This window comes from Buceros rhinoceros, unplaced genomic scaffold (assembly GCF_000710305.1).
Source record: "Buceros rhinoceros silvestris isolate BGI_N320 unplaced genomic scaffold, ASM71030v1 scaffold18363, whole genome shotgun sequence".
Taxonomy (NCBI): Eukaryota; Metazoa; Chordata; class Aves; order Bucerotiformes; family Bucerotidae; genus Buceros; species Buceros rhinoceros.
The window spans coordinates 124,566-135,921 of record NW_010405640.1 but is presented as its reverse complement, the minus strand read 5'-3'; the positions used below and the strand labels follow the sequence as shown (position 1 = coordinate 135,921).

Genomic DNA, 11,356 nt, shown 5'->3' with positions numbered 1-11,356 from the left:
CTGCTGTTATCAACACGCAGGAAGTATTTTACCCAAGTTTAAGAGGCTTTTATTAAGCCACTTTGTTTGTCTAATGAGACTGGGTGGAGAGGTAAATGAACGAGGAGGAGGAGAGCCCTGCAGCTTGCTCTCTGCTTAGATATTGGCAATTCTGCACTCTGGGGTGTGCACCCGAAGGATGTCATAGGACTCCAGTTCAGAGCCTGAAATCAGCTGAGGCACTGAGATCTAATTTTCTGACATGGAAGAAGGTTGTCTCCAAACCTAAGGAAAATAAAGAATAGCCTCTACTAGATGCCAAAGATTACATCTGAAAAGAAAAGAAAATTTCACCATTAAATGAAGCATCACAGCAGGATTCTCCCACAGCCACTGCAGCTAAATACTGATGAGCTTTTCTCAATCATCGTTTGCAGGAGAGCTGCAGTCTTAAGGCAAAGTAATCACTCCAATCTCATTTAACTAATAAAGGCAATGTTTTTCTTCTGTTCCTTTCCCCATCCTAAGAGATACTGTAGAGGCCCCCCTGTTCCACATTACCCCAGTGGTGGTTAGGTTCTAGCAAGCACACGTGCACCCAGAGTGCAGCACTCGGAAGAAAATGTGGATGTTCTGAGTATGTAAACCATTTCTTTTCCTTCTGCTGTATTTACGGGGGAGGCTGGAACCGGATAAACCCTGGAAAAAACCTCGATTGATAAAATAATTGCTGTAGGTTAAGAAAAGCAAAGGAGAGGGTCGTACCTGCTGAAATCCAGCAGCAGGCAGGTACAACATACCCTCGACAGTACCACTGCATCTGTTAAGTGCTGTGACGCCTGAGACGTGTAGACAGACAGACATAAGACTGATGTATCTAGACAGAGAAGTGTTTAATCTTGGATCCAGGTTCATCATTAACCTGGATTTCCACGCTTAAAAAAGATACCTTCCTTCAGCTTGTCATGAATGAAATAGTGACATTCATGACATATATCCTAAGACTACAAATGAACCGGTTGTCTTCACTGTTCCCTGTGGTAACGGAGATCTCTTTATTTTGTTTTGTCGATGACTAGTGTTCTGCAGATTTTGTTTGATCTTCCTTGCATGTTAATAAATGCAGGAGTTAAGAACGGCTATATGGGCTTTTGGGAGTGACTTTAACCAGTCATTAATAGCACAAATGCAGTAAATAAAAACAGATAGAAAAGAAAGACAATCCTTCTGTAAGAAACACTTACAGAAAACTGTAAGTTCCAGCCATCACATCTGAAAACCTGGTTATGTTCTGGAAAATATGCCAGCTCTCCATTTGTCATTTTGACTGGAAATTCCAGACTGCCATGGTCTGCTAAGTTAAAAGATTCTTCTTCTGTTTGAAACCTGTGGACAACCACACACTCAACCTGAAATTTCAGAAGTCCTGCTGGGCTCTGGCCAGAAACAACCAAAAAGATTGGGCTGCTGAATGCAGCCCCGTGCTGCACTGGCCCTGGCCCCCACCTAAGGGGGCAACTTCCAGATGTAGCAGTGACCCAGGACTGCACGCTTTTCAGACAAAAAAAAAAAACAAAGCCAAACCCTGCATTTGGATCGTAATTCTGAGGTGTGAGCCCTCCTTGTTAACACGCTGAGATGTTGACACAAAGGTTTGGCGATGTAGAGGCTGAACTTCAGAGAGAGCTGCCACCCCATCTGCTGGCTTCAGTTGGCTTTCCAGGCTTTCAAGACAAATTGGCCTGCAAATTGTTCCTCATAAGACTTGGAGAAGAACCTGGTTCGTTGAATTCCAAAGCTACACCTATGTGGATACAGGCATGGATGTGGAAACCTTAAAGAAATATTCATGACAAACTTTTAGGAACCAGTGAGTGTTTCAAGTCACTTTTACCACAGGAGAGGACAAGATGCTCACAGGAACAGCTCAATGCCTAGACCCTCTGAGACGTGGGAGTTGAAGGGTGGCACTGCAGGTTGGACAGTCCTTCTGAGAGAGAAATACTGTGGTTTTGGCAAGTTGGAAGAAGAAAAGCAAGTAACATGGACTTGTAAGGAAAACATAAGGAAGCGCCCTGGTTAGAAGAGGCTTTGCTAGGATATGTGGTGAACACCATCCAGAAAACTTCATCTGGGAGCTTACAAGACTAAAACTCTTTGCCATTCCAGGCATTTCCATTCCAAACCCTTGCCTCCAACAGCATTGCTTTACTCTCTTCTCTGAGAAACTACAGTAACACTTTTATATGAAGACACTTAACGCTGCCCTCTCACAGCAAAATTCCCATGGAGTAAGATAACACATCCAGGAGGATATCTGGAGAATTCGGTCTTGTTTCATGTTATTATAGTGAATATTAAAGAGATTCAATCATGTTTTATCTCTTACAGCAAAGTGTTGCAAAAATCTCTGCTCTATATATATTTCATTGCAGAAACTGTAGGGCTGTATAAAAAAAATCTGCTTCTGTCTTACTGAAATCTATTAGCTGCGATCGCACCTCCGGGTCTCGTATCTCCTGTATTTAATACTCTCCTTTGGTTCAAGAAGCAGCTATTATCACTCTCGTCTTAAGTCAAAGCTTAAAGGTGAACAGAAAAGCTTTTAAAATAAATCAGTAAAGTTATTCTCGAACCTCCAGCTGTTAAGGGCAGAATTTGGATATCCTTGCTCATATGGAACAGTACCTTTCTCTTCATTTTCCATGGGTTCAAGCTACATTGCTGTATGCTTCAGGAGGTATTGTCTTATTTCACGGGAACTCCTTAGTGACAAGAGCAACACACACAGATTTGAGTTTAAATTCTTACTACAGATTCTGTATTGGAAAAAAAACCCCAAAGATCTATTCAACTAAAGCACACATGTCTGAGCCTGGTTTTGGAGGAATTCAAGATGCTACATCTCAGGAGGTTTCTCTCTTTTGAAAGGAAAAGAGAGAAAATCTCCCCCTTAAGTACTTTTTGCTTTGGAGACAGCAGCCCACAGGCATCCTCCTCACGCACTTGCCTGCTGACACTCTGCATTCAGCCAGCGAGCGCTGAAGACAGGCCAAAACCCGAGAGCATCGCTGACAGCTAAAGAAAATGCTGTCTTTGCAAGGCTTGAACCAGAGTTGACCCAGGTCAACCTAGAAGGTTCCCTTTGAGCTATCTGAGCTCTGGATAGAACCACCCGATGGAGCTTTCTGTATGACTGCAGGTACTTCACCAAAAGCAACAAAAATCTGATTGGCTTCATCGTAAACTGGTCTGGGACCGCCATGTCCCGTTCAGCTGATGGGGAATAAGGTGTTACAAAAGAAGTAAATAAATGAGGTCACTTATTCAAAGCAATATATGTGGGATTTTTGGTCCCCTATGTCCCAGTGCCTTGCTGCAGCCTAGGAGGTGGCATTTTACTCTCTATCTCATTCCTTTGAGACCGGTGGGAGGGTCATGCAGGGAAGGTACTACCCATGCCCGGATAAAAAAAAAAGTAAATTCCACTTCTACAACATGCAGAAACCCCGTGCACGAGATGGACCCGCACAACGACGGATCGGAGAGTCTCTTACGCTGAAACACTGAGATTAATGAGCTGAAATAGAGGAGCTTTAAAATAAGAGCCATCTCTTCGAAAGGGGAAAAACCCTCCACCCAGAAACAAGAAGCGGGCAAGTAACAGCCCAGTGCGCTCCTTTTAATTCATACATGAGAAGCACATCCTGGTCTGGAGGATCAGCCATATGCATTTTAATGGGATATTAACCCACAGGAGGATACAAGGACTCAGCCTGTCTCATTTCGCTGTTCCTCTTTCTGAGAGACCTGAAGGAAGGGACAAACACGCCATATAACACAGGTCCTGTCCCTCAAGGGAGAATAAAAATACATATCCCTCTACTTCAGCAGTACGCAATACAGCAGTAATTTTGCAAGCTGCTGACATGTTAATAACAGCTATAGAAGAGTAACTGGGTGCGTGGGACCACGGCAGAGACGGTCATTTCTCATGCAACACCGCATTTTCTTCCATTAGCACAATCCAAATGGCAGGAAAAGTGCCTGCAGGAGCCTTAATGCTATATCCTTCACAGAGAGGGCTCAGACCCCGTTGTGTCAGACCCCACTCATGACAACCACAGCACTGCACAGAGTAGAAATCAACTTTAGCACGTTAAAAATACAGTTTTCCATGAGGGAGGAAAGGATGGGAGAGAAGAATATGGAATTTTTATACCCACCTAGCAAACGGAGAAGCAGGAAAAGCACCCCCAAAGCGTAAGACTTGAGTTCGGGGCTCACGGTTCTGCAGGGAGAAGGGAGAGAGAGAGAGTGAAATCGATTCCTGTTGTTCTGCTTTGATTAACATGCCCCGTGGCCATCCTGTCCTGTCAGCCAGGATGCCACCACCACCCCTTGAAAAAGTCATTAATGGAGTTTTTCTTCTCCCTTCGTCTGAACTGCCTACAGTCCTAAAAGTAATTGCACTGGTGACAGGTTCAGGAATTTAGCTAAGTCATTAATAACAACAGCTAATCTTGTCGTTGGATGGGGAAAAGTGAAATTTCCATCCCAGTAAATCACCATTTACAAGCTCCCCATTGTGCTTTCAAGGCTCCAGATGTTGAGAATTGGTGGAAGGGAAAACTTTTTGTTCTGAGACTTCCCAGACTATTGGGAACAAGAGAGAGGAGGGAGGATGATGGACCAAAAGGTTCAGTCAGCTTGTTAAACCAACCTCCCAGTGAGGACATGCTCAGGTTAGTTTTCATGGGCATGAGTTTAGCATCTGAAATTTTTTTATGCTGGGAAGACAACGGTTGTGCTGCCTTTTGCTAACCCACTCTATCACATTAGTGCTATCCTTTAAAGATGCTTTAAAAAATAATTAATGAGTTTCTATCTAATCTAAGGATGCTACTGGCTAAAGCCATCCTCTTGGGGTAGGCTCAGCAAAGTCTTTGGAATTTTGGAAATCATTAATTCGGTCTTAGGTCTTATAATAGCATTTTATTTCCCACAGTATATAAAGGCTGGGAGAGCAGAGCAGTGATCCCCGCAGGATAGATTCATCACTCAAGGGAGCTTCAAGGGCCTTCAGCTGCCTCCTCCCATAGCTCCTTACAGAAGCCTGCGGGCAGCACTGCTAGTGGCACCCATGGTGGCAGTGGTGGTCCTCTGTGTAGATACCTTGTAGGGGCATCAGACAGTACCGATAAAACAGCAAGAAAGAGCCACAGGTTTGACGTTGAGAAGACCGTTCTGACCACCTGCCCTCATCTCACACATTACACGGGCCATTGTACCCCAATTCCTGACGCGGCCTCCGGCTGAATTTCAGCAGAGTTTTCAGCGAGACCCCCAGACTCGATATAAAGCCTTTACACTATGAAGCTTCTACCCTTGCAAAAAATGTTCCAGTGGTTAATGCGTTGGTTCAAATAGGATTCTACAGCACGGTGGGAAATGAAGGAAACAGAAGGAATATTAAAGTTTATTTTATGGAAAAATAGATTACTATGTGAAATATTCAGAGTGGGTTTTTAATCAGTGTCCATCAGTTCACCTTCTTCTATTTAAGACCAAAGTCAATCCCCACACCTTAGGGCAGAGCAAAAGTTGCCACCTGGAGACATCTCTTTTTCTCACCAACGACAGCAGGGAACAAATGACTTGCCTAGACAAGACATCTAATTTGCAGACACCGAAGTTCATTCTTAAATAACCACAGGAGCTGCCCGTGCCACTTGTCACTGCCGTGGCCACCACGGCCACGCTCACACGCCAGAACGTTCTTCTAGCAATCCAAGATGGCAGACGCAAGAGAGCGTGAGGCATTACAGGGTGAAGAGCTCTTCCCCGTACATTTTAGTAGTTATCGGGGATTCTGAGGGGAGTCTAGTTACTAATTTGAATGTGTGAATTGTTTATTTCTTACAGCTACGAGCTGCATATTTTAATATTCCCTTCGCTTTTCTTATTCTCTTGTACTCTTCTTCCAGGCTGGCTTATCTCATTTGAAGTCGACAGGAAGACATCTCCATTCAGGATCCTACAGGTGCTGGCAGCTCCCTTGAACAAAGAACTCTTCAAACTTCAAATTACTTTTGCCACAATATTTATCATAAGAAATTTGATTTCCCTTTAGCTACTCTAGACGCAAAGAGAGGAACGAACTAGTAGGTGGAATATCTCATTTCGTATCCTGCAGGGAGACATGCCCTCACAGAGCTGTTCTGTCCAAGATCCACTCAAGAGTGTGTTTCTAATATAGACCTTATTGATTGAATTTTATTGGAATTTTCCAGGCAGCAGAATGGATCTGCTATTTATGCCTCTGGTTATTATTCTCGGCAAGTGACAGCCTGGACAGATAAGTAATTCTGGATAAATGTGGGCTGAGAATATACGTATATCATAAGGTGAAGTGTTCCATGTGTCTGCAAATAACACAAGGTCAGTTATTTGAATAAGCTACTTTTGCCCATCTATTCATATTGCTTCAGCTCAGAGTTGTCCTTCAGACTTTCAAGTTCCTTTTGGTTTTGGACTTGGTCCAGGATCAGAAGTTAAACTCTAGCCAGGGCAGTATTGACCAAAGCTAGCCTTCGCTGCAGCCTGCCATTTTTCCATGGTTTCTGTGGTCTCCAAGGCCATCCCTAAGGGTAACTTACTAAGCGATTACGTGCTGAGAACATGGAGTTGCAATTCTGCCCCTTTCCCGATGCAGTTGTACCACCTGGACCAGAAGCTGCACATCTGTATGCTTCCTGTGCTATTCCCAGCCCTGTTAAGAAGCAGCCTGCCACCTTTTCTTTACCGCATCCCTGCAGGGATCTTCTTAGTTTGCAAGATCCCAGTCCCTCCACACTTCCACTTTACCAAAGCTGTGCTCCAGCAATTCCTGTATTCTCTTTAGTGAGTCGTTACAGTAGACACTGAACTCAGTGGGGCCTTGCCATGGCCCAACCATGGAGCGAAATACTGGGTTAGAGAGAAGATGCAACGTGAAACAAAGGGGCTCAAGTTCAGGCAGCTCTGCTCAGACTTTCACATGCCCAGCTCCTGTCTACACGTACAGGCAGTAACGTACGAGAAAGCCTGTGCCCATAGCTCCTCATTTGCTGAGAAGGTTCCAAAACTTTTGAAAATTTGGGCAGCTCGCTCAAGGCATCTCCACCAGGGAGTGCTCTTCTCATGGCCTGAGTGGAGGTTCAGTCCAAAGTCATGGATCTGGGGAGAGTCAGTGCTGCCTAAAAGGCAGAGGCCAGGACCCTTGGCTCCCTGCAGCTCCCAGCAGTACCCCATAGTTCCTCCAGCCCTGCTCCCACCCCAAGAGCAGCCCTATCAAGCTCACAGGTTCCTCCCAGCTGCAGTCCTACCTGATGAGTATGATGACTGATGGTGTCTGTGCCATGGCCCCAATCATGCTGCAAACACACATCACACAGAGGAATGTCAAGAAGGCCTCTTCGCAGCCGGGGCTGGGGCATTTGCCAGGAACAACGGTGGCATTTTCAGCAGGGACCGAGGTGAGGCATGAACAGCCGCTGAGGTTCTGCAGAGGAGCACAGGGGTTAAGGAGAAGGGAGAGCCGTGCCCCACCCCACTCCCCATCACCCCCATCATGATGGTCCCCCATCACCCACACTCTATAAGAAGTAACAGTGACTGCGAATCCTCTAATGGTCAATTAAGGAACTCCTAAGTGCTGATTTGAGGGGGATTTGGAGAGAATTTCAGAAGCACATCAGCTCTGATGCGTGCTACCAGCAAGGGAAGCTATCCCTTGGCTTGTTTCTTTTCTTCTGCTCCTTTCAAGTCTCTCTCATAAATGTCACTGCGACAAAATTATTAGCAAGTTATATCCCTTTGGAGGAGAATAAAGATCTGTGTCCCTGCGACAAGGAAGATCCCCAAATTACAGTTCTAATTACTTTCTTATTTACCTCCCTCCTCTTGGCTGTTGCAATTAAACTGAAGCACACTCAAAGCAGGTAAATCTGCAGCCCTGTTCTTGGCTGTGGGTTTGGTGCCTGCTTCCAGCGCCCTGAATCCTGGGAAGGAGCCACCCACGACGGCTGCTGTGGCCCACCACTATCTCAGCTTGGCAGCACAGACACTGCTGGACTCAAGTGCACTACAGGGCTAATAAACGACATCTGGTTCAGAGGGATTTGTGTTGAGCTAAAAGCTGAAGTCAGGCGAGATAAACTTTATCAATATGTGATCAGAAGGAGGGTGAAATGACTGCATTTTGCTTTGATCTCTCCAGCAAGTGCAGGATGTGAAAAGCAGCTTTGTTTGCCAGTCACAGATTTAGGGATTTGGGGGTTTTTTTTTTCTTATTTTCCAACTCGCCCTTCTGAATTTCTGAGTGGGGGATGTCAGTGCAATTAAGGCACACAATACTACCAAGAAATCCCTTAACAAATACAGAATGAAACGATCATAAATGATTCATGGCTTGTCTTCATCAGCCCGCTGGGTTCGCAGGTCACATGTTTGTAAGAGGAGTAATGCCGTAAAATAAAACGTATTGAAAAATAGCTAAATCTTGTCCCTTTCCCTCTACCACGTTCAAGCAGAAATTCCTCTGCTTTTCTCCTGGGGTTCCCTTAGGACCATACAAAAACACACTTTCTGGTTCACTGCCTCCAAAGATGAGGGTCCACGAGGATGCTACTCCAGCCCTTCTGACACCAATCTCTTTCTCCTGCATAGGAGTCAAATGATTTTTTCCAAATAAGTGCACAGAGGGCAAGAGAGACCGCAGTGCAGAACCGCAGGAGAGCTGGAGTAGACATGCAGGTGCCTTTCCAGCTGGCAAGCAATAATTAACGTAACAAATTCCTGTGCCAGGAGTTAGAAGCTGCCACCTGAAGACTTTGAGATGGTGACAATTAGCACCACTGCACTGGTGTTTGCACAGACACAACAGGAATTTGTAGTTCCTGACTCTTAGTGCAGTGTGCTGCTAGCAACCAGCCTCAACGCTGCCCTGTGGATTAAACCCCATCGAAGTCCAGGAAAGTACCAGACTGCACTGTAATATCCCGGGACAAAATTCCCATTGTAGCATGAACACAGAACTGGCTGCTTAGTTCCCGTGGGCTCTCACCAAGAAAGAGGAAGTACCTATTTCTGGCGAAGGTGGAGCAAATTCTCCTCGCACTACTGTCAGTTTTTACGACCTACAAGGCAGGTCCCTACCTCCGCTGCCTGCAAATTTGCCCCTCAATGTGCTTTTTTGAGCATTCTGCACCAAGGTGTTAGCTCCAAGCAGCATGAGCAGTTTGCACCAACTACACCTGCTTGCTTAGTGCTGCACCTCCCCCTTACCTGGGAGATCTTTGATCTTTTATTACTGACACAACTCACAGACATCAAACAGGGAAACATGAAAGACGGAGTTTTGCTTTGTCCTGTGGCGAAGCAACTTTTGGCTACCCATCCCAAATTGCTGCGGATTCCCTTGTCTGCAATCCCACCGTATTCAACCATACCCTGTAACCGCCTTCCAAGCCCAGCAGCTTGCTCACCTAGATCTCCTGTGTACATGTGACGATGCACATATGCAGTTTTCACCTTTAACAGCACCCTGAGTTTGGGGTAATTATCTACGCAAATGACCCATGTTTTCAATTACACATTTTTTTTAAACCCTGGCTCTGACAGGGAAGGGCCAGGCTGCTACTTCAGAGCAAAGCTGTGAGCTGCCAGCATGGTAGTGCCAGGCTGGAATTCATGTGTCTCCAGCCAAAACGATGAGAGAAGCAACAGCATCAAACAAACAAGATGCACAACAGCTTTGTACACCAGGGTCACTCCCAGGAATGGCTTAGACGAGAAATTCCTGAGAGTGCCAGAGCTCTGTCAGCACCGATACTCCCACGACTTTCTGGACAGGTACAGCTCTGCAAGCAGCTCAGTAAGACAGAAGACATGGAAGAGGAAAACCTGAGCTGCACGCTGCTTTTAGAAATTGTCCACAGAGGAAAAGTGGGGAGAGGCAGCCAGAGATGTCCAATGCGGTGAAGTTAAATAAAGCATTCAGAGAATTTTATGTCCCAGTAAAAAGCAACCCTTGGCTCATGGCAAGCATATAACACTCTCAAGATCCTCTAGACAGGTCATTACCTGGATTATGGGTTTAAAAGCGGGTTTGGCAATTTGGCATTGCCTGAGGGCCATTGCATGGCCAAACTGGTCCATAATTCTTCCTAATGCCCTTTCCAGTGGATGCTATTGCCTCACTAATTTGTGTTCAAAATGTTGCTGCAAAACACCCCACAAAACAAAGTGAGAAAAAGAACCCCAAGATGATGATGAAAAGGCAAAATAAGAAAGAACGAGTAAGAGAGAGGATGAGGGAGAGTGAGGATTTTGCTCAGAGGTTTGCTCTCGCAGAGCACGAGGTCAGGCAGCTGCAGACTGAAGGGGCAGAGCTGAATTTTCATTACTGTGCTCCTTCCAGAGAAGCCAGAGCTTTGCCTTGAACCGCACAGCGAGGAGGTCGCTCCTGCACTCCAGCCATGGCCTGCGCCAGCTGTATTCTTGTTAAGGGCTCGGTGAACTGGCAGGACACTACTCTGTCTGCCCTGTACAAGGTGGCTTCTTGTTAAAATGATCTGGTTGCTGCCTCAGGTGTTGCCTTGTCTCTTGTTGGGAGGAGGAGGAGGAAGAGGTCAGAGGTATGGGCCATGTGTATGTGCTTTGTGTGTGCCACACACTCACGGAGTCCCTTGTGAGGTTGCTGAAAGCATCTTGAGACTGGTATTTCAAAGGGGTGTCTTTGAATATCTCTGAGGCTGGAGTGGGAATTGTGGAGAGAAGAGGTTTAAGCAGGCTGAGCTCCCAGGTCGGCACTTGCTAGCAGCGCGCTTGCACCTCTGCTGACCAGCACTCATAAGTGACTTGCCTCTTTAAGGCAGGAAGGGAGCTTTGTAGTCTCTTCAAAAAGGAAGGGTGAAACCGCAGAGGTATAACTGCATGTGGTGACCACCCATCTCCCAGCATCCACAAATGGTCACTGTGACCAGGATGACCTCCCACAGGCTCCACACAGGCATGGCCCTGGGCAGGGAACAAGGACTGCAGGAACCCCAGTGGTTCCCACCCATGGGAGCAGCAGGCACTCATTTTCAGCATAACCCAGAAGACATTAGCATTTCAGCAGCAAAAAATGGAAAAGCAGGCTTTTAAGATATTGTTAAAAATTCCCCACATCTTCTTTACACAGAGATGGTTTGGTCTTTAAAAGTTTTCTAAAGGAAATAAACTCTTAGATATGGAGAAATAAAAAATGCAGAATATCTTTGGCTGGAGTCTCTGCTCCCCTGACAATTGCTCTTGCTGCTGCCTCAAAGCAAAGCCGGGAAAGAGAGAGAAG

At 45.8% G+C, this 11,356-nt stretch overlaps 1 protein-coding gene across 1 annotated transcript in view; it reads right to left on the bottom strand.

Moving 5' to 3' along the window:
- Nucleotides 1-11,356, bottom strand: part of SLCO3A1 (solute carrier organic anion transporter family, member 3A1) — a gene marked incomplete at its 5' end in the record, with an annotated part of 113,004 nt that overhangs the window by 1,049 nt on the left and 100,599 nt on the right. Inside the window, 2 exons of the mRNA XM_010133820.1 lie at nucleotides 4,206-4,270; nucleotides 7,347-7,522. Coding sequence (XP_010132122.1) covers nucleotides 4,206-4,270; nucleotides 7,347-7,522 — 241 coding nt within the window. The remainder of the gene's footprint in view (nucleotides 1-4,205; nucleotides 4,271-7,346; nucleotides 7,523-11,356) is intronic.